Source organism: Stegodyphus dumicola, chromosome 10 (genome assembly GCF_044657685.1).
Source record: "Stegodyphus dumicola isolate Sdum_Otavi_A_Nest chromosome 10, ASM4465768v1".
In the NCBI taxonomy this organism is placed as follows: domain Eukaryota; kingdom Metazoa; phylum Arthropoda; class Arachnida; order Araneae; family Eresidae; genus Stegodyphus; species Stegodyphus dumicola.
This window is the reverse complement of record NC_140777.1, coordinates 176387218-176412361: the sequence shown is the minus strand read 5'-3', so window position 1 is coordinate 176412361 and position 25144 is coordinate 176387218. Positions and strand designations below refer to the sequence as shown.

General features: G+C 34.1%; 1 protein-coding gene across 1 annotated transcript in view; it reads right to left on the bottom strand.

Annotated features, from left to right (window-relative positions):
* The window catches only part of LOC118195581 (uncharacterized), a 95370-nt gene extending 71213 nt beyond the window's left edge, over nt 1–24157 (bottom strand). Inside the window, exon 1 of the mRNA XM_085825915.1 lies at nt 23889–24157. Coding sequence (XP_085682041.1) covers nt 23889–23960 — 72 coding nt within the window. The 5' untranslated portion in view covers nt 23961–24157. The remainder of the gene's footprint in view (nt 1–23888) is intronic.
* Between the last annotated feature and the right edge of the window lie 987 nt (nt 24158–25144).

Here is a 25144-nt window from a genome sequence, read left to right as displayed (position 1 = left end):
ACTGTAATATACTACTGCAGTTTTAGGTTGTAGAAACATTAGGTTTTTTTTGGGGGGGGGAAGCGGGCAAGATGAAAAATGAGCAACGCCTTCGCAGGAAAATCGAACCAGGGAGCTCTGGAATACGCGCCCAGCGTGCAGACCACCACACCACGAAGGCACGCTAGGAAGGCGGGAGAAATACCTTATATAAACCCCCTTTTAAAGAGCGACTGGGGTTTTTAGGGGACCCAGTCGCCAAATCCTGGGTGTGGAGAATCATCATCCGCCAACCTTTTAGTTCGGACGCCACTGTAGAGGTATTAGATTTTGTTTTTTGTTTTTTGGATTCAGACTAGATGAAAAATGAGCAACGCCTTCCCCGAGAATCGAACCATGGACCTCTAGAATACGCGCCCAGCGTCCAGATCACCACACCACGAAGACACGCTAGGAAGGCGGGAGAAATACCTTATAAGGTCATTAACTTCAATTTCTAATTTTAAGACATAAAACAATGTGAAAATTTTAAATAAGAGACGAAATGACAGCGTCGCGTGCAAAGCAAGGAAAATGAACGTTTATATTTTAAAAAGAATACGTTGAAACGTTTTCGTTTTTTTTTTTTTTTTTTTTTTTTTTTTTTTTTTTTTTTTCCTTTGTCTGTATTGTCTTATCTTTATCTATTTTCAGATACATTGTGTAAAAATATTTGGTAATTGTAAAATTTTTACGATAAGTTAAAGAAATATCAAAACTTCTAAAATTTTTGGCGAACTCCTGCTGCAGGTCCCGCGCCCCCCTCGAAGGTTGTGACCCACAGTTTAAGGAACCCTGATATAAACTTCAATCACTGTTTCAAAATATTAAGAAAGAATTGGTTAGTTGTAAATGACTGATTTTGAAAATAAATATAATTTTATAACATGGAAATGAAAAATCTTACTCTGTTTGAATCAACAATAGTTTTCCGCATACAATAAATAACTCATCTTCTTTAGTCTCGTACAAGAAATAAGTAAAACTGAGGGGGGAGAAAGTAAATTTTAAACATTCTTCAACATTTTGAAAAAGGAGAACTCTTGATCGCACTCGCTACTCGCAAACTTATAAAAAAGATTACGATTTTCTGATACCAGTATTGATTCGCAGTAGTAACATACAAAGCGGGTCGCATATTATCATAGCATCTAATATGAACGTCTAAATTGTGTGCATAAGCAATAAAAGCATTAAAAAAAGGTAAGTAAATGTTCTATTTCCTGCCAGGCACACAAGGCTTACAATGCATACTGCCCATCTTGCTCTGTTAATGACATTCAAAAACAAAATATAAATCCCAGAATTAGACAGATGACCTGCATGAGGGTGAGAAGTGCATCCTGTGCGGGGAGGAAGGAGCATCCTGTGTGGAGGGAAAGGAAGCCAAGACCAGTTTCCTACATTAAAATGCCGCTGCTATTTGAATGCTATTCCTAATGTCAGCGAATTCCTTCAGCATCACGTCCATTTAAAGCTTAGGGATAAACTAATTTCATTGACAAATTTTCCTCTTTATCTCCGCAACAAAATCTGATAAAAGTGGTATCATTAGAAAGGTAACTTTATGAGTTCCTGAGAGATCTTAATTATATCACATAAAATACCCTATTATTTTACTAACCTAGTGCTAAAAATTAAACATGGAATATATGCAGAAAAGCCTTCTTAGTGACTTCATTAATTCTCAGTGATTTAGTGATATTCCTTTCACACTAACCTAAAGATCTCTAATAGCACATTATTTAAAGAATAATAATAATAATAAAATGCAGTAAAAATAACTGGATACAAAAGCTGTGCCAGTTTATATCTTTCCTATTCGCTAATTTAATTGCATTACATTACATGAGTTGTTCAAGGCACACATTTTTCAGGACATAAAACATCTTGTTGAATTACAAACGTCAAAAAATTGAATATGGGACAACTAAATTTTTCCGTTATTTACTTACAATACTTAATTCTTAAGAGCATATTTTTAGCATTAATCTTCTTGAGTTCTAGAGCCTGCTACAGGCCAAGGTTGCACCTCTCAAGTTTTCTATATCTGACTCCATCCGGCGCCACAGCTTCCCATTTGGTTTTACCCCTATCAGTTTCGAATTCTTTTCCGCACTATCCAACCATTCTAGTGGGTTTTTTCCTTTTCGTGGCTTTCCCTCTATTTTTGAGAAGGTCATCGTTTTAGTAAGAAATGCATCATACTATCTATAAATATGTCTAGCCATCTAATAATACGAAATGCCTTTACAATTTTTAAAATAGCAGGTTCTTTGTATTTCCTATAGATTTCGTGGTTATATAATATTCTCCACAATTCATTTTGCCTCACCGGTCCAAAAATCTTCCTTAGAATTTTTCTTTCAAATATCAGCCAGTTAGTATCATCAGTATTTTTCTTCCTCTGTCTTTTTATGCGTCCAGCCATTCGCTTCCATACAGGGTCGCAGGTCTTATCAAAGTCTTTAATAAACTTATTTTGGTTTTTATGCAAATTAATTTGGATTTAAGTTGACTTAAATTAAGTCCCTAAAAGCATATGTTGGCCATAGATATCCTGTTTTTAAATTCAATTTTAATATCATTGCAGCTTGAAATCATAGTGCTCAGATATTCAAGTTGTATAACAATCTCAAAAGTATAATCTTTGACCTTTAAAGGGGGTTGGTCCATGATTTTATTTGTTACCACTATAAATTTTGTCTTATCCTTATTGATGGTTAGACCCAACTTCCCTGATGTGTTGTCAATCGAGACAAGAAATGGAGTTGAAATCGATGCTTAGAAATTTCGGCAATCGTCTATCAATCAAATGATATATCAAATCATTTTAAGAGGCAAAACTGTGTTATCAAAAATTATAAATGAAAATGTAGCCATTAATATCTGGATACGTTTTTACGAACTGAAACTAATAAACACCTTCTTTCAAAGTGTTTAAAAAATGTGTCTGGCATTCTGGTGGTAACTTTCTTTAGATTTGGTGATTTATGAGTAGGAGACAGTTCTCCTTAGAAAAGTCCTCTACGAAGTATAGAAAAAGTAAAAGACATAGAAGTCATAGGAAGTCTTAAGAGTTTATAGCCCTCGAGTACATTTCTATAATCAAACAAACAATTTTCTCAGGCAATCTTATTTGACAATACTGAGCCATTTTATTCATTTCAGACAAGAAAAAGTAAGTCTGAATCTATTTTTCGAGTTATTGGCAATGCTTTAAGTTTAATCACCAGAATTAACAGCGAAAATACCAGAATAAACAACAAAGCACTAGAATTTTATCGCGTTGTTTCCAGAGCTTCATTGTATCATATAGAGGGCCTCACGCTCGAAAGTTCTTTTAAGGGCCTGGGTTCGAATCAGGAGAAGGTATGGATGTTTGTAAACGTATAGTGAGTGAGTGAGTGAGCGCCACCAAGGAAGACCACTGACCTGGCCTTAGCCTCACAGTGTGTTATCTTTCTGGCAGACACCATCTACTCTCTGCTCCACCCTGCTTCGGGAATGCAGCCGAATAGACAGCTAAGAGCCTCATAAAGTCTAGATGTAAGCTTGGATGTTGTTGTTCGGGGAAAGAGTATCCTGTTAGTAACTATTTAAAATTAAATAAAGAAGCAATCAAAAGACTGTTAAGAAACGTATAGTATTTGTTCGGCATGTGGGCAATCGACAGCGAGCCAAAAGTCCTCTCTAGAGGTTGTTGATGCGGGAAGAGGGGTGAGAGATCCTCGTATTCGTCCCCCAGGATGTTGTCTCTCAGAATTGGAGGCGGAACTGAGCCTAAGTCTGGCTGTCACTTATATAGTGCTCAAGGATCGTGCCAACGACAGGCGTGTTTGAATCTTTACCATGATGAATGTCGTGGGCTTGTGCTGACTTTTGTCAGACAAGTGAGATCGTAACAACAACAATATACCTATGGAGAAGGCGACGAAGTGAGCGAAAGGCTATGAGCGAAAGGCGACGAAAACAAAGCGCTTTGGCGCTTTACTTCTGCATTCTCACTGGCGGATGTAGTATTGGTGGCTTGACGAACACAAGTAGCTGCAATATATGACCAATCCCTGTGCTACTGTTGCAGTCACGTGATCACAGATAGGTGTATAAATTCAGTTTCAACACACAAATTCCAAAGTCTATAGAGAAAGCTCATGTAGCATATCAAAATAATACTAAAACAAACATATTATTTCACTAATGAAGTTAAGAAAAATGGTATATTGGAAAAACAAACAAAGTTTTATTTACATGGCGCTAAGCAATAACTAGATACTTCATTGAGAGAAGCGGTCCTTCCGGTGTTAACAAATGGTCACGTGAGAGACCTCCACAGTAGAGGTATTATTCTCAGTCGTCGCAATATAATAACATGACAAGGGTATCTTTGAGTCAATTGAAAGTAAGTCAATGACATATCAAATTAATGAGAAAAAGATGACCAATTCGATGATAGCTTGGGTTATACCAAAGCACATCAAGATTATCTACCAAAAGGGAGGGATGCCCTGGTGGTAGATTTTTTACAGGAAATTAGTTGGTATTACACACAGGGAAAACCATGAAAAATGCCATTTAGTGACCTCATTTGCCGAGATTTGAATGCAGGCCGAACTACCAAGGTTCAGTGGTCTTATCATTTGGTCATTGTGAGTATACATTAAAGAGTATCACTAAATAGAAATATCAATATTAAAAAAAACTTTACCGTATTGCAATCACATGCTTGCTACTTTTCCGAATATTGCAACTGTCTCTCTGTTTCTAAAAATATACTACTTTTAATTAAATATAGGAATAATTTTCTCACTTTGGAGAATTCGAACATTTGAAACTGTATAATGATGTCATGTCTTAGTAACATGAGGTCAGATGCTTTTGCTTTTATACGAAATTATAATAGATAAAACTTTTCAAAGGTTAAATATGGTGAGGAAAGGAAAATACACGGTATAATATAATAACAGAGTTATATCTTTCGCGAATCTAATGACTTACAACAATAATTAAAAAGTCAGAACTTTTTGGCTATAATACCTATTCTATTTAGACTTAAAATTGTTCATCTCGAAATGCTTGTTTTTATAATTAATGTTTTTCGACAGTTAATTCCAAAATATTATTTCAGTTATATTCCAGCATTTCAAAGAAACCAAATTAAAAAATAAGTAGCAAATAAACGCAATAGTATCACACAAAATTCTACTTTTAAAATGAATTAAAACTCTATTTCTGTAATTATACATAAACGAATAACAGAGAACGCGATGGCTCCGTGCATGTTTTCGTGATTTTACCCATAGTATAAAACACAGCCACTTTCCCTTAGAAAATGCTCTACGAAGGCATCCCTTTCCTCAGGCAAATAGCCCTTGTGTGCTCTGTCTTCATCACTGAATCAATTATTTATTCATTATCGATAAATGTGTGTTCTCTCAACATTGAACTTTATAAAGTAAAAGGAAAGCTGAGACAATATATAAAATAAAAAAAAAAAAAAAAAGGCTGATCTTAGATTGGCGTAGATTTTAAAATCTTTATTGAAAAAAAAAAAAAAAAAAAATGCATGAATAATTAAAACTCACCAATCTCCGACAACAAAAGTATCCTCAATCGAAATTTTCAAGGTTTTACTTCTGAAACAGAGGAGTCTATGTCAGATAACACGCGAAGTTTGATTTAAGATTAGGGTTTTAGTTAAAATATATGCACTTTCGATACGATTGCATTTTTAGCCTAATTTTATATACTTTGAAATTTTATCTCCCTCATCGAATCAACATCCTCAGTCATTTGTTGTTGTGACTAATCGATCTTGTCTGATATCAAAACAAGCCCACGATATTCATTGTGACAAAGAGGCAAGATTGGGTCTATATTGGCAAGAGCCTTGGGCACCCTGGAGGGACGGGTATGAGAGTCTCCCATCCGTCTTCCCCTACCCATAACCTCTCAAGATGACTTTCGGCTCGGCACATATTTTGAGTGCCCACATGCCGTACAGACAATATACATTCACAAACATCCATGCCGTCTCCGGAATTCGAGCCCAGACTATTCGCTACGGCAGTCAGAGCCACTAACAACTCTCCCAGTTGCATATTTCATAAGTGAACATTTGTATAGCCACCGAGGGAATGTCTTCTAGAATGGACCAATGGGCTTCTAGTAATATTTCTGGCATTTTGCATGAATTTTGCCCCGCTTTAAGCAATGGTAAAAATGTTTTGCTACGCAATTTTCTGTATAAAACAACTGAAGCATGGTGGATTTCTTGTGAAAATTTTCAGTGCGAAATCAGATGAAATATAAGCATAATTATATATGTATATAAATAGTAGAAATTTTAGCAATTTTTATTGCAGTCTATGTGAAAAAGATGTTCCATAAGACAATGCACAATTTTATTCAAAGTGAATTTTCCTAATTTGCATTCCTACACATTAAGTGTCTTAAATTTCACATTAATAACAGTTCACTCTTGAATGTATTGCCTACCCAAGAAATACTCTTCAAACAGAATGGATATGAATCTTTTTCACAACGAATATTTTTAATTTATTCAAATGTAACTTTTATTGTTAACAATAGGTATAATCAGATCATTCACAATATATATTTCGAATCTTATATTCTGTTATTACACTTTCAAAAATCAAAGGAATGCAAGTATAACACTTCCAGTTATTCTCGGATCAATAAAAAAAATTGTAAACTTGCTAGGACAGAAGTTAGTAACAGGACAGGTGTTAGTAACACACACAGGAGTTAATCAACGCATAATATTCGAGACTAATTGTCATTTTCTAGATATAAAGAGCAGTAATATGTCACAAACTTTAATTCGAATAAGTGAAATGTTCATGATTAAATAAACTTCTAAAATGAAAGCACTAGGAGATTTTCTACTAAAATGGTAGCATCAGCATTATACGCCATACATATATAACTTCGAAAGAAATGCACAGTAAAACCTAAACAACAACATGCGCTCATACTCACAGTTTTAAAGATTCAACGTCATAAGAGCAATAAGAGCTCATTTGTCCGTTATGGAGTCCTCTCCCTCAGTTGCGATACTGATGTGCACTTGTGAATTATGAATCCCGGTTGGGTGGAACTCAGTAATTTGCTGTCTAAATGTATATTTGCATGTTTCAGTGCCCTATCAAGTTTGACTCTTTCGACAAAACACAAAACAAAAGATGAAATCACTTCACTTACCGATAATAACGTTTAGCATTAAAAAGGAGTCTTGGAATATTTTTTACTTGGGTTATTCATTTAAGACTGAAAACACGAACGAAGTGTACAGATTGAAATATATCTGCATCTTGCAAATAATAAATAAATCGATAATAAAATACTGGTGATTGTACACAGTTCAAAAATCTGATATGTGCAATTAAAAATTCCAAAATATTTATTTAAATGTGATGGAAAAATACTTGTAAAATTTAACTTCAGACGAATAACACGCTGCTATTTCTTTATTCTTATTTTCAATTGTTAAATTTTCCTTTTCTTCAAAAATTAGACATTTTTAATGAAATTAAGTAGACTAAATAGACACATTTAAGCAATAGTATATTATTACATAAAATTTTTTATCGTGACCTTTAAATGCGAAAGGCTTTTAGTACCAACAAAATTCTAAACGTACATGCTTAAATTTTTTTAGATAGTTGCTTTAGATTTTTTTAATTAAATTAAATATTTTAAATAAAAATAATGTAACTAATAAAAATTATGCAATTCATGTAAAATTCGCCATTGAAAAATATTTTCTTTTACGTATATATTAAGATCTCCTTCATTGATTTTAACATTGATACAATTTAATATTTTTTCTCATAAAATCCAATCATTTTCTCCTTATCTCCCCATAAAGGAGCATCTCATCTTGAGATTAATTTCTTGGTGTGAATGCTTTTTTCTTGTACTAAATTCTAGACAGTCTATAAATTTTCGAAATAATTCAAATCATGCAATTGACGAAGCCTTTGAAGCACGTCTGAGCACTCTTACAATAGCCAGAAAAATTTAGGTAGCTGCTTTTGCCATATGGACCACTGATAGCGTGACCCTAACTAAAATTTAGGTAGCTGCTTTTGCCATATGGACCACTGATAGCGTGACCCTAACTAAAATTTAGGTAGCTGCTTTTGCCATATGGACCACTGATAGCGTGACCCTAACTAAAATTTAGGTAGCTGCTTTTGCCATATGGACCACTGATAGCGTGACCCTAACTAAAAAGATGCGCCGCCCACATACAGACCAATTTATTTACAAAACAGTGATAGGTGAATGGGTTTGATCCATGCAGGAAGTGTGATGTTTAGTGTTTATGTTAGTTGTGTGACAGTAATGATGATTAGTCTGAAGAAGACGCGATAGCCGAGTTCATTATCTGCCGCTATTAAGCGTGACTTAAGTTATCAGATCATGATCTGAGGCATTATTAACATCAACAACTGAACGATTTTGCGTAATGAGTGCAGTCATAGGAATTATGTAATTTGAGAAAACTATGGAAAAATCAAATATATATAGGATAACTTCAGGTACTTTGCTCCAATTGCTATCTTTTTTACCTGCAATGGTAAGATTTCTAGCGTCCTATTTTCAAAGTGGGATGTAAGATTTAGAATCTCAGCTCCATGTTTAAGTTAAGTATACTTTCATTGGCAATCACACATTCCAAAACGTTCATAACTATATTACTGGTAAGAATCTGTCAATTCTATTTTCTATGTTTATGAATGCTTTTGTTCCGATTTAGTCGACCATGGCATCATGTTTATTAAGGGCATTCTCTGTTGTTTAAAGATTAGTACATTTATTAAATACTTTTTACTTTTGCTGAAAGCATGCATTACGTGATTATTTCCTACTTTTCGATTAAGTCATTGTTTGCCATGAGAATTTTCCCTATATCTTCTGTCCTATTTCTAACCTAGCTGCTTTTAGCAGTCTTCCTCTGATTTTATGTCGCTTAATTATCTTTCTGTCAGTGAAATTACCTAATAATAATCAATTAAATTATAATTAATTAACCATATAATAATTATTGATTAAATAACAATTAATAAACATTAATTAAGTATCTATTAATTAATTTGATAACAATTAACTATTTAATTTAAAAATTATTAATAAGTTTAATAGTCATTTTATTTATTTATTTATTCTTATTCCTCTTTGCTGGCGGTCTTCCATAGGGCTCCGGCACTTCTAATTTTAGAAATTCAGCCCTGGGCTGAAGTTGATTGTCAGTCCAGTCGTCATTCGCGAAGACTGCTACAAAAATCAAACCGCTATTATGATATTAGGTATGGTATGGTTATTAACCACAGTTCAATTAACAACAGCAGTGATTTCACTAATTTTAGAGTCAGTAGATTTTTTTTTTTAATCAGGAGATACTTAGAAAATGTGTGTTGCCCTCGCCGGGACTTGAACGCTGTACTTCTCGAATACAAGTCGAGTATGCTTCCAGTTACACCACGAAGGCATGCGGAAAAAGAGGGAGAAAATACCTTATATACTTCCTCTTGTAAAGGGCGATTGGGGATGAGGAGACCCAATCTCTAAATCCTGGTGTGATGAATTATCGTGCACCAGATTTTAATTTGGTCACCAATTGTAGAATCATTAGGTTTTTTTTTTTTTTTTTTTTTTTTTAGCAGGAAACATGAAAAATGTGCAATGCCCTCCTCGGGACTCGAACTCTAGACCTCTCGAAAATACCTTATAACATTTCCATATTCATGATACAAATTAGGGAAACTTTCCTCGCTTTCTATTTTGCCATTACAAAACTTTGACAAAGTCTATTTTTTAATATGCACAAATTAAATAAATTCGCAAACCTTGTACAAAACCTTGCGCACAATTTTGAAAAATGCGCGTTTATTTTGTAGGATCAAAGCAACTGAAAGAGAAATGTATGTAACTTTCGCAAAGTTACGCCATCTTAATGTATATTAATCTAGTATCGTTCGATTCTTTTTTGGGTGAACAGATTGCGAAGCAATTAATAACCAATATAGCAGAGGAATTTAATACTGTACCTCTCTGAATAAAAGTAACTTCACAGCTGCTCGAATTTGACTTTCACTATATCTATATAAGTTGTTTCGTCCAACCAGTGGCCGTGCGGTTAAAGCAGCTGAATACTAGTAGTTCGACCTGATCCAAACACATGCGAACGGACTAGTTGTATTATGGTTTTCGTAAATTTCTCCATGTGTAAAGTGAATACAAATAAGTTTCCCTGGAAAATCCTCCACGAAGGCATCTCTTCCTTTAAGCAGCTATCCTTTTTGTGCATTGTCATATTTAAATGATCTAACCTATATAAGTTCCTTTATCAATTATTTAAACTATAATCTTTCCAAACATTTTTATTTCACGAATTGCTTAATGACGAAGGCTTACCTTATCAAGGACTGCTTTAGTCCTTGATAAGGTAAGGATTTTCTTTATGTAGAACTTTCTAAGAAGACTGAATCGTATTTACGTTGTTCAGAGAAAACCACGAAATGTTTGCAAAAGATCAAACTCGGAATGAATTGTCAATGTTCAGCAATTCCTTTGGCTACATGTAGGCACCAAAGAAGTAGGAGGAGGTTTTTCAAGGTAAATTTAAACTAAATTTGATTATTTCCTTAATAATTTAGAATATTCCATTACGCTTCGATGAGACATAGAATTAAACACGAAGATCCGAGCATTAACCAAGAAACAGAATTTAAGTTTCCTGCTGTAGCTGCTTAAGTACTGATATAAAAATACAAACGACTTATTTGTATTCTAATTCGCTTAAACTCTATATCATTCAGTTTGGTCCCTCCAGTGACGAAGTGGATGAGGCCACTGAATAGTAGTAATTCGTAGAAGCGTTCAAATCCCAACGAATGGACTGATTGCTCAGATAATTTTCCTATCTTTCCGTATATGAAAGATGATTACAGGCCATTCTTCCGATTAAGCAGATAGCATAAGGTTATTCGACTAAACAAACGGAAAAGCTCTGAATTGGATATTTTATACTTGAAAATCATACTGAAAATTTCCATTCGTCTTGTTCAAGAGAAATTACAGTGGAATTCACGATATTTATATAACAATAACTTTTTATAAATAATATTATAATAAAAATAAAATAATAAAATACGTTCTTTTATAATAAAAATAAAATACGTTCTCCTAACTTTACAAAAAAGTTCTGATTTTATTACTTACAATAGTTTATCATAAAAACTTTAATTAAAAATACTGCATACAGAGTCTCCCAAAAATGTTCATACACCTTAAGAATTTGCAGAAAAAGTACTGTAATCCGGAGCTGAATTCGAATATAAAGCCAATTGTTTTATATCATCTCCATATGATTTTGGGAAAAAATAATTAATTTTTAATACTGACTTTTTTTTTTTTTTTTTTTTTTGCCTAAAATTGAAAAATGCGAGGAGGCATAGCCAAAATACGCCACAAAAGTGATCGTACACGGAAACATTTTCATAAAATTATCATTTATAACTTTTTTTTAATTTATTTTTGCATTTTGGTGACGTTTAGAAATTTTCTGGCTTTTTTGCTTGCTTACTTAGTACTATTTTATTTAATGTTTAAAAATGGCTCGTAGTCGTAAGGAAAGAAAGAACAGCATTCGACAATCGATTATTTTTTATCATAAGGATAGAAATTCGACTCGGGATATCGCTAAATTAGTAAATTTATTACATTCTATGGTGCCGTATGCAGTGGCGTAGCAAGCGTAACTGGCGCCCGGGGCAAAATAACTTTTTGGCGCCCCCCCCACAAAAAAAACTTTCAGTAATATAATGTATAGAATATATTCTTAATAAGAAAATAATGCAAATAATAATAAAATGCTGAATCTGCCATAAAATACTCAAAAATATATAAAGATTAGTCACTACCTAACTGCACTAGCCTTGGATTCGGAAATGCATCTGTGTCGGCGGAAAAATCTGACCTACGATGATCTAGAATTAGTTAAAAAGGTGTTATTTATTTTACATATTTATATAAGTGTTTTTAAAAAGTACAGTTTTTAAACAATTAAAAGTTTAATATACATTATAGATAAACAGATATGTGGCAACTTACCTACTACAACTTAACTCTGCCAGTCTGATAACCCATAGCAACCAAAAACAAAAATAATATTTGTTCCATTCAATTGTTATAATTGTTTAACGATCTGTCTCAAAAAATTGTACTACCATAATTGGTGACACGCATTTATTACGAATGGCAACCTTCAATGTTGCACAAGTATGGAGTTTATATGTCTAAATTCTGAGCAGCAGTAAGTTATCCAGTGTGATGAGATGCAAGTAAGACATTCACCTGTCATTTCAAGCTTTTTGCCGCATTCCGGTGAGTCAACATATTTCTGTCATAATTTCAGCGGATATATGTATCGTCTGCTGCATTTGAGCCTCCAATTTCTCTGATTTCAAGTACCAAGAAACTGTGTCACTATATACATATTCATTATTTTTCTATACATATTATTATTGTGCATATTTGATTGAGCTAAAGTGGTTGACAACGATGCTGCTTCGCAATTGGCGAGAGTGGCAGTTAAGCCACCGCCTTTTTCTCGCCGAGACCCATCGTTATGGTTCATTCAATTGGATGCGCAGTTGAGTCACATTACTGCCGACGAAACTCAATTTTATAGTGATCGCTGCGTTAGAATCAGAGGTACTGCAATCAGCTCATGAAATAATTTTGAATCCATCGACGACGGACAATTACAAATCTTTAAAAAAAAATTAATTTCTGTTTATGAAGAATCCGAGACAGTTAAAATCGAACAGCTGTTGCATGATTTACGGTTGGGTGATATGAGGCCTTCTCACTTGCTCTCTAAAATGTCAGATTTAGTCGCCGGTAACCTAACGGATAACATTCTTAAAACATTATGGATGAATAGACTCCCATCTAACATGCAAACTATTTTAGCGGCCAGTAGCGAGCCACTTAAAAATCTTTCCGAAATCGCTGATAAAATTCACGAGATGGCCATTCCAGCGCAAATACACGCAGTGCAGGCTCCTGGTCCAGGTATTGTGGTGTTACAAGCTTATATTGATGATCTGTCCAAACAGGTTGCTCAATTAGTAGTCATCCAAGCTGAACCTTTTCAGCGCAACAGCTCCGCATCACGTGGTCGAAATACACGCTGTAGCCAACTGAGGAAACGTTATCAAAGCCCTCCTCCAAGTCATAATAGTCATAATACAGGGAAGACCCAATCCTCCTAGTCCCATGACCATATGATTATGAAAGGTCGACCCCCCTCAAGACCAAAAAAGGAAAGAAGAGAGAAAAAGAAGCTAATTATCTAAAAATAATTGGAGGTTAATTAACGAACTAAAAATAAGGAAGAGACATACAAACAACAAAGCACAACACCAACATTCAAAATCCAAAAACAATGAAAAACTCCACGAGCAAACAGAGTGGCTGAAACTCTCAAGAAATATTCATTCACATGAATTTTCGGAACAGGCACAGGCGGTCCAAAGCCATCGAGGAATTCCCAATTTAAATAACTTGCAGAAGGTCAAACCGAATTCCCTACAGTATTACTTTAATAGCATATTATTTGTAAAATCATAATTCTATTTAAACTATTAATTTATTTTAAAAATTTACTTTAATAGTCCTACTACTATCTGAATTCAAATGTATTAATTATCCTTAATAATCATAGAAAAGAAGCTCCAGGACTGCCAATAACCGAAACTGGAAAAATTTAAGATTGCCATGTATCATATTAAAACCCTAGTAATTACTCTATTAAGAACAGAATATAAGAAAAAATTTTAAAACTTTAAAATTTCAGAACATTTTAAAATCAAAAACTACAATTAAAAAATATAAAAATTCCATAAAATTTAAAATTTAAAAATCAAAATCCTAAAACTCAAAACCACTAATTTCGATAATTTAAATCTGGTAATCCATCAGGATTCTCAGCATTTGCAAAGCCATATCTATGTAAGAATCAACTGCATCTCTTCGAAATACCGCATGTACAAAACATCCACAATGCATTAAATAAAACACTACTCAGAAAAATTTCAAAATTTTCGTAGTAAACCTATAAATACTCATAACTGAAAATATAATACATATAATCAAAAGATAAATATACACAATACTAAACAAATATTCCAAATTCAATATTAGAATTGATCAAATCCATTGCACGTTTAGAATATGTTTTTACGATTTTCAAGTTCCATGACTTATCTCCCAAACATTTCTTTCTCAAATTTTCCAGTAAGGAACAATGATTCAAGAAGTGATCTGCGTTACCACACAAGCAATGACAACTTGATAGCAATGACCACACAAGTCTGAATTTTGTAAATTAAATCTCGAAAGGTACGCGGGAAATCTTCCATGCCCAGTTAAAAACTGGTTTAAATCAATATTACTAATTGGTCGCATACCATTTTGAATTTTAATAGACTTCAAAAGACCCACGCACCTCTCTGATTCATTCCATCTAGTAGTATTCCAAATATCATTATAAAAATTGTTCATGTTTCTAATTGCATAACTTCTCAAACCAGAAATTTCTGTTTATATACACAATCATCATTAGTGGTCGGCCTCTTTAGCCAGCACGTCGGCACTTTCATTTCCAACAAAGCCAACATGTGCTTTTATCCAGTGTAAATGAATGCACATATTCTGCATCAAAAATTTCAATAGACATTTAATATCAAATATTAATAAATTAGTAGGACGGGCCGAGGTCAAGGATTGAAGCAAAGACATACAATCAGTATATATATGAATAGAATTAACACAAGTCAAAATTTCCTTAACCCACTGAAGGGCTTTAAGTAAAGCACAGCATTCCGATTGAAATACAGAATTATAATTATTAAGCTTATATTTTTTATTGTCAATTTCAGTTCCATAATGATAAATCACAAATGCTGCACCCAATTTATCATCTTGCCTGGACCCGTCAGCATAAATATCCAATTCTCCGACTATTGGGAGTTTACAATCAAATTCAAAAACACATAAACCCAGAAGGATGTACCAAAATATTATTAATTCTTTCAAACATATGCCTTGTAATCAAAATATCTTTATACAATTTAAAATCAAGTCTACCAGTTCTAAACAAAAATTTTTCAAAATATAATTTATATAAAATTGAAAGAGGCGGCGTGCCGGCTAGAACGCAGAGCACCTCAGTTGAGACAGTACGGAAACATCTTGTAATCATTAAGCACCAGCTCCTCTGTATGGCATCGAGTTTGTTCCTCAACCTGACCAATCCCCGGCACTGGATCCCCAGGCACCAATTCCATAGAAAACTCTAGGGATAATTACATTATTCAAAATATCTTTAAGAATGCATGATTTGTTACAAAGTGTCTCACTAGAAAAAGGATCTCCTGTAAAACATTAACATATCATCTGAGAGCCGATGAATTGTTTTAAAATGATCTGCGAAGGTCAACTTGCAATCAATCTTGACTCCCAAATATTTAATAACATCAACAAACTTTATTCTTTTTCCTTGCTATCTAAATTGTGGAGCTCTCACTTTGATCCCAGCCCGAGGGAAAATGATTGCAAAAGTTTTTCTAAGTTGAATTCAAGACCCTCGCCGATTCTCCAGTTTTAACATAACATTCTCAAATGATTTCTCGAGTTTTTCCAATGATGCACCATACATCAGAACAGCAAGATCATCTGCATATGCAATAAAGTTAACATCACTGGGGAATTCCAAAATAAGAAATTTGTTTAATATGATATTCCAGAGCAGGGGAGCACTGAAGGAGCCCTGCGGACAACCAATGAAAATCTCTAGTTCTATCTCTGCAGTCTCATCCTTAAAAGCATTAAACAAGATTTTGCGATTGTTAAAATAACTCCTATAACATTGAATCAAATTCCTTGGCAATTTAAGGTTAATCATGGTTTGTAAAATAGAGTTCCAGCACACTGAATCGAATGCAGACGAAACATCCAAGGACAGCAGCACTACGTGATGCGAACTCTTATTGCTTTTAATAAAGTCAATAGTATCATATAATGCATCATATGTAGAACAGCCAGTTGTGAAACCATACTGTCGCCGACTGAGTATCATTCTACTATTCAAGTAAAACTTCAATCTCTCAACCAAGATTCTTTCATACACTTTTCCAAAAACACTCAAAAGTACAATTGGTCTATATCTGTCATTCTGCTTTGGAATTAAAACAACTCGACCGATTTTCCAATTTCTTGGAAACACATAAAATTTAAAACAGTAATTAAAAAGCAATATAAAAATATCCAGATATGTAAAAATTAGAATCTGAACAAATATAGGATTAAAACAGTCCGGGCCCGGAGCGCTTCGACGCCTTATTTGTTCAACTGCACTTCTGATCTCTGCCTCTGTAATTACAGCGTCATCCAATGGCAATCAGAAAGTCTATCCTCATCTAATGAAATATCCTAAGGTGCTCCCAATTTGAGTGATTGCGAAAGCTTCTGTCTATTGAGTTCAATCAAACTGTCAGCGTGCTGAGGATTATACAGAGCAACAGCACGTCTCACTTTTTCAGAGGCAATTCGATAAAAACCATCATAATAATAAAGATTATTAAGAAAAAATTTCTTCTTAGTTTCAAATTTTGTCTTCCAAATTAGATGTTTATAAGTTGCCAATTTTTTTTTATATGCAATTTTCCTTTCATTACGTATATATTGTCCGTTAAATTCAAAATTTGCGAACTTTTCCTCAAAGCACGTATCCGGCGTCGCATACAAGTAAGTTGTGGAGTCCACCACGAAATCTGCCTACTTCCCTTTTGTTTTGTTCGTAACTTCTTTTTAACATCGATAGACAGATCCTCAAAAATTTTTCAATACAATTTTCAATTGTATCAGAGTCCTCACACTTCAATAAACTAATTTAAATTTCTGCATTATCGGAGCAATTTTATAACAATACCTTGTAATCCGGTGGACATCTCTTGTTAAAACAATCTTAGGAGCACAATGAATATTTTCATCATAATTCAACTGCAAATAACGATGATCACTAAGACTCTCATCCATCAGAACTTGCAGAGCTCCAGAATTGATAGACAAACCTGGTGAGGTCATAACAAGAGCAGTCTATACCTCACCGATGGTAGATTTGAAAGTTGCAGGAAAACTCAAATCATTTAGTAAAATTATATTATTAGAGACGATAAAGTCAAATACCAATCGCCTTCTTGCATCAATATCTCCTGCGCCCCAGCTTGGATGTTTAGAGTTAAAATCACCGGTAACAATGAATTTATTATAATTTTTCATGACCGGGTATTTGTTTTTACCACCACAAATTTCGAAACAAGGCAAACAAATGCCGCCCACCGTGTCGTTATAACGACCAGGGAAACGAGACGGGCCGTTGCTTGAAGTTGTGAACGACAGCGGCTGGAATTTTGCACGCCTTTTTCTCATCGAAAAGAATTCGGGCTTAAGTTTCTTGTCGTTCTTGTTTTTTGATGTTTCTGTCGTTCCACCACATTTTCACGAACAAAAGCGCCTTACCAAGTTACAACTTTATGTAGCAAATGGAACTCCTATTCAAACTTTTGGTGAACGCCTGATATCTGTTGATTTAGGATTGCACCACAACTTCCAATGGCCATTCACTATTGCTACTGTTTCAAGTTCTATTATCGACGCAGAATTTTTTCAAAAATTTTCTTTGCTTGCCGATCTTAAAAATCGCCGTTTGATAGATTCCACAACCAACTTAACTTATCCGGGAGTAATTCGCAATAGTCAAGATTTGAGCATTAAACTGATTTCGGGTAACTCCCCCATGGCATCAACTTCTCAGAGAATTCCCTACAAACACGCGCCCAGTTATGGGTATTTCCGAACCCAAGCAGGATGTATTACATTATATTGAAACTACCGGACCTCCGATTGCCGCTAAACGAAGACGCTTAACTCTGGACAAGCTTAAAGCCGCCAAAGAGGAACTTCAATACATGATGGAACAGGGAATTTGCCGTCCTTCAAAAAGTTCTAGGGTCAGTCCGCTCCATCTAGTTCGGAAACGAAATGGTAACTGGCGCCCGTGTGGCAATTATCGCCGGTTAAATGCAGCTACAATTCCTGATCGTTACCCAATCCCTCACATTCAAGGCTGTATGCAAGTTTTCGAGTGAAAACTATTTTTACAGCCATTAATCTTGAGCAGGTGTATCACAAAGTGCCCGTTAAGCCAGATGATATTCCAAAAACTGCGGTTATTACGCCTTTTGGACTATTTGAGTTGCCGGTCATGACTTCGGCTTATGCAATGCTGCTCAAACATTCCAACGCTTCATGAAGCAGGTGCTAAATGGCCTCGACTTATGGTGTACCTTAAAATGGTGTACCTTATTTTGATGACGTCTTAATCGCCTCCTCTTCAGAGCAAGAACACCTTTCACGTTTGAGAACAGTTTTTGAACGTTTTCAAAGGTACGGTGTCAGTCTTAATCCTTCCAAATGCGTTTCTGGCCAGTCAAGAGTATCCTTTCTTGGTCATGAAATTTCCTCTGATGAGATTCGACCCCTTCCAGATAGAGTCACCGCTATCCGCGATATGCCCGAACCATCTACAGTGAAGGACTTACGACTTAAGAAGATTTCTTGCTATGCTCAATTTTTATCGACGTTTCTTACCTCATGCAGCAACCATACAAGCACCTCTAAATTCCTTTTTGGTTGGAATCAAGAAAAACGATAAACGTGTTATAACCTGGACCGCAGAATCTCGCGAAGCGTTAAAAAAAATGCAAAAATGATTTAATTTCGGCAACAAATTTGCAGTATCCTTCCGCATCTAAACCATTATCACTCTATGTTTATAAGGAGAGGGACTCCCGCTTTCCTAGCATGCTTTCGTGGTGTAGTGGTTCTACACGCTGGGCCGGTACTCCAGAGGTCCGCGGTTTGATTCCCGGCGAAGGCGATTGCTATTTTTTCAATCTCTCTTGCTTCCAAATAACCTAATGTCTCTACAGTGGCGCCCAAAATAAAAGGGGTGTTAAATGAGGATTCTCCACACCCAGGATTTGGCGATTGCGGCCCCTAAAAACCCCAGTCGCCCTTTAAAAAGGGGAGTTTATAAGGTATTTCTCCCGCTTTCCTAGCGTGCCTTCATGGTGTAATGGTTCTGCACGCTGGGCCAGTACTCCAGAGGTCCGCGTTTCGATTCCCGGCGAAGGCGTTGCATATTTTTCATCTCTTCTGCTTCCAAAAAATAACCTAATATCTCTACACGTTGACGCATCAACGACAGGTATAGGAGCACTTTTAAAACAAAAAGGTCAAGAATTATGGAAACCACTTTCATATTTTTCTAAAAACCTCTCACTAGCACAAACCAGATACAGCACTTACGATCGCGAATTATTAGGAATTTATGAAGCTGTCAAATATTATCGGCATATGCTATAGGGACGCGTTTTCATGATCTTCACAGATCACAAATCCTTAATCTATACTTTTCAGCAGCGTTCGGATAAAGCTTCTCCTCGTCAAATGAGACACCTAGACTAGGGCAATTTTCAACAGATATCCGTTATATTGCGGGTTCGCAGAATATTGTAGCAGACATCTTGTCTCGTATTGAAGAACTAGCCGTTCCTTCGCCAATAAACTTTGCTGCCCTTGCGGATGAACAACACCGGGATTCAGAACTACAAACCCTCTTGAAAAGCAAATCTTCCACCAATCTCAACTTGCAGCCTATGCAGCTGTCACCTGGAAAATCACTTTATTGTGATGTTCAGGATTCAAGATTTCGACCTTATGTTACCTCCGTGTTTCGCCATGCCATTTTTAGTCAGTTACATCGTCTGTCACATCCTGGCATCAAGGCTTCAAGGAAACTGATATAGCAAAGTTTCGTATGGAATAGCATGCAAAAGGACATAGCCAACTGGACACCATCATGCTTGGAGTGCCAAAGATCTCAAATTGTCAGACACACCACCAGCCAACTTAAAAATTTTAATTTGTCCTCATCTCGCTTCAATCACGTGCACCTCGACTTGGTCGGGCTCTTATATTTATTAATAATAATATAATACATGAATAAAATTAATTATTATGTATACATTTTTCTTACCTTGAAAATTTAGAAGCAAATTTATCATTTACTTCATCAAAGTAGATCCTTTCAAATTTTTCTCTTTCCACACTTAAAAATGCTAGATGACTTAGGGGATCTTGTCCCACCGTTGATTGTAAATATGTGAAAATTTATTTTAATTTGCTGAACGAACGTTCATAGTAAGTAGTATTTAAAGTGCGACTCTTAGGTTTGGAAAAACATATTCCCTATAGATCTGCAGTGGAGTTTTAGGTTCTGTTTCTTTTCTACTACGGAGTAACGTCATGCAGTCACATTCACTGCTCAAAACAATTAGGGTGTATTGTGGGTTCGGTATGAAATAACCATATAATCGATAACATTTTTGAACAAAAGAAAATAGAAGAGATTATAAAGGAAAATTATAACGTTTACAAAGTTGGGAATATGCAAATTTAGTCTGTGACGTCGAAAACTATGCGTTTTAGATAAGGAGTAAGGAACGACCTGCAGTATTCCTTTTTGTAATAGAAGATTAAAAACAATTCACATGCGTTGAATGCTTCGTAGCAGTGAATATACGACATCTCAGCAAGATGACTTAGTTGAATCAGTAGCCAGGAAGGCCATCAGACGTTTACAGGAGAGTCAAACGCAATCCATTGTAGCGGAAGCGTTACGAATCTCAAAAAATGCCAATTCCAGATTATGGAATCGGAATTTGGAAACTGGATATATTTGAGAAATTCGGGACAAGGTCGTGTTATCGTTTTAAAATAAAAAGCGAGAGATATACGTGCATTTCGTTTAAATATATATCTCTACTTTGGAGAAATAAAGTGGTCAGAAAGAACGTTTTGGTTGATGTACTGCAAGCATTTTATTACACAAATCAAGAAAATAAATAATTAATTATATTACAATAGTTATTAATTTTAAATATATTTTCCAGAAATCGATCAAAATAAAAACTGAAATTTTCCGGAAAATCTTGTTTGGAGACCATTTGGCGCCCCTGTACGAGCGGCGCCCGGGGCATCATGCACCCCCTTGCCCCCTCTCGCTACGCCACTGGCCGTATGTGATAAAATGCTCTAAAGGAGAAAACTGGATCCAAAATAAAGAAGATGTTGTCCGCAAAAAGGATTCCATGCGACTCAACATGATCAGAAATTTATAATTAGAAAATACATGAAAAATCCTTGTTTGAGTTTTTTAAAGGTTTCTACAGAATAAAAAATTTTCTACTTTAATTTCACTTAAAACTCTTCGACGAGTACTCAGATCAGCTGGATTAAATGGGCGCTCTTCTCGAAGAAAATATTTTGGAAATGCAAAAACTAGAAAGCTTAGGCTTTTCTTCTCAAAATCAATGGTAAATAAGCTCGAAGCGTATCGGAATCATGTCTTATTTGCAGATAAAAGCAAATTTAACATTTTTGGTTCCGATGGGCGTATAATTTTATGAAGAAAAAAATAAGGAGCTTAATCCCAAGACCTTGGTTGGAACAGTAAAGCATGCCGGTGGAGGTGTTCTAGTGTGAGGGTGCATGTCAGCATCAGGATTGCCTAATTTAGTATTTAGTGATGGCACAATGAACTATGCTTTTTATTTAAATATTTTAAAATATAATTTAAAATTACCCGCCTAAAATCTGAATACTGAAAACAACTTAATTTTTTTATCAGGGTAACGATCCTAAGCACACGGCCTTCAACATTCGCCTTTTGGGTGTTTATAATTGTCCACAAGTTCTAAAAAATATCACCTCAGAAACCAAGTTTAAACCCAACAGAACACATTTGGAAAGAATTAGAGGTTAGAGTACGAAGACACAACATTGAAACAAAAACCGAACTAAAAACAGTAATGATGAAAGAATGGAAGAACATTGATAGAAAACTGGTTAACTTGTAAGATTCCAAACTGTGTACCTTTAGGTTATAGTTAAAGTATGGAACCTTAAGAACCGATAAGCGAATAATCGCTTGAGTTCGTGAGACAATGAACAAACGCGAGAAGGATTAAATTACCCTTTATTATTCCAAATAAAGTTTAAAAGATGACCCCTTCTTGGAGTTACAATGAAGCCTTCACTCGGGCTTGAACTTAGGAAACTAAGAACTAAACTAATCTTAACTAAAAAAGATATAGCCGAAACTATCAAGATTCTAACAGAGTTGGCCCCTTAATGCTAATTAACGCCGAAGCTATCAAGGGCCTAAAGTACAGCTTAGCGTAATAATAGCTTAAAAGAGAAAGAGTAGCCTAAAAAGGTGAACGCGCGGTAGTCAGAATCACCGGCTCCCTAACGAAATCAGTAGAACTTTACAGTTAAATACTTCTCCTCATTTGTATTTAAACGCGATTTTGAAAATACGTTCTGAACCGAAGTTTAAGTCGAAATTCAGGAATATAGGAAAGTAACTTTTAATTAAAGATTAACTGTTAGAAAAATTAACATAAACCTTATGAACTCTATGACCGGATGTTTGAAAGCTGTCATAAATACTGCATGATATATTATAAAATACTAACTGACAGAAATACTATAATATTTACTAATATTTGCAGATTTCTTTAAAGCGTTCGAAGACTTTTGTGAAGTAACTCTTCTGTTACATTTTTATTATTGATTTTTCAAAAAAATTTTAATATATTCATAAAATAATTAATGTAGTTTTACAAAGAGAAATTTATAGATATTATTTTAAAATTTTCATTTTAAAATTTTCATTTTAAAATATAAATTTTTATTACTGAATAAAGCAATATTTCACTGAAACTCTTAAGTGTACGAACACTTTTGTGAACCACTGTATCTAAGAGGTACTATCTGGGGTTTCAGCCAATCAAATGTTTGCATTAAGAAAGTTTGAGATCTTTCAGTTGGTAGTACATTAGCAATTTTCACTAATGAGATTTAAATAATGAGTTGATAATCGATGTAAACTTATCGATATAAGAGATTCCAGAATTTTTTTTTTACGATGTATCAGCTGAAATGCTATCACTGATAAGCAAAGCACATAAAAAAGGATCCCAAGGCAAAAGAGAAACCGTTCACTGAAATTTTAATTAAAATTATTCATATTCCTAGTACGAGTGAAGAAGCTCTGATGTTTCAGCGGCTGTTGATTATAAAACAAATATTAAAGAAAACTAAAAAGTTAAACATTATCAATAATTTTGTTAATCAGTTAATACTTTCCCATATTTTAATATATCAATGACAGGAATCTTTTAAAATTGCGTTAATGTTTTAAAAATAAAAATTAATGCTATTTACGATGGCAAGTTATAAGTCTATGACTCGAAAACTTTCATGAATGCGTTAATGAAATATAACTCTTAAAAAATAGTATTTCGTCTCTAATATCCTGTATGTTTAGTTATTCCCTGCCTTGATATAATTTTTTTTAAAAAAATCAATTTTTATATTTGAATTGAAACTTATATTGTTAATTATTAGAATAATACGTTTATAAATAATAATTAAAAAAATTTCTCTTATTCATAAGCTAAAAATTATACATTTTACATTAAATTTAGAATGATAATAAAATATATGTAAAGTTGAGTAAAATATATAACTTCATTCCTCGAATAAAAAGATGTATGTGAGAATGGATTTAAATACAAATAAATTAAATTTAAATACGGAATAAAAACAGTATGAGAACTTTATGAATTAAATAAAAAGCTTACCATAGCATAGTGGCAGACGATTATACTCCCTGATTTCAAATCCGTAAATCCACTGCAACTTCGCATATTCATTTTGCACAAGAACTTTATTATTGATGTTAAATCACTTCACTATCACTCTACAATCATTGAAGGAAAGTTCTTTCTGGCGATGAAAATAAACAATGCGAAATTTCAAAAATTCCCGCATTCGTAAATTTACTCAAGCGAAAATTTTAAGATGCTGCGGACATTGATGTAACCGGTGAATAATACCACGCGCAACCACAAGCAGACGATTCTTTACATGGTTGCCAAGTTGAACTCAATAAATTTCGAACTTCTTTCTCGCCAAATAGGTCCGTTTTAAAATTACTTTGTTGTGGGAGAAATTTTCATCAAATGACAGGTTTTATACCGTAATCGACGATTTGTTCAAGTGAAATGTCCTTTTACCTGCTTTTCGATTTCAGGTCAATGTCTGAATTATGTTCTACTATTCTGTTTCCAACAACAAGAAAGGAAAAAAAAAAAAAAAAAGTGTATATATTTTTAGAAATTTTCTCTAAATTAACAATATATGTTTTATTACTCTTTTAAATAGTTTTATTTCTATAACTGAAGTTTGGTCTTCGCGAAAATTTTTTAATTCAAAACTTTTAGCACAACTATAATTTGATTAACTTTTACTATTATAAAAAATAAAAAAAAAACTTCTTTCGTATAAAAATTGTCTTCCAGTAACTCAGATATAATGCATGCGTTTTATTAATTTTGATATATAATTCTTATATATAAATACGGAATAAAAACAGTATCCAGTTAATATATTTAAATAAACTTTACATTACAGTAAGAAGTAAAATTGATTCATGCTTTTCGCTATTCAAGTTTTCGTGAAATAAGATGTATGTTCAGGTAATTTTTAAGCAAAATATTAACGTTATCATTATAAAATGATGGCCTTCTCTTCATTGTGTATTAGTTCTAAAAATATATTAAATAATCTACAAGTCATGGAATATACTAAATATTAAAAGCATAACTTATTTCTGAATAAGATAAATATTTTTCAACGATTTGGTAGAAATGTATACAATTGTTACATAAGCAATCTTTGAAAATTGAACGTATCTTGAGCTTTTCCAACAGTGTATAGTTAAATTTAGTTCGTTTATTTGATTAAGGCAAAGCAAATGAGGGCTATTTACCTAAGAGGAGAGACGTTTTTCTGAAGTGCTTTAAGTAAAATTGATTCATATTCCCACCACACGTAG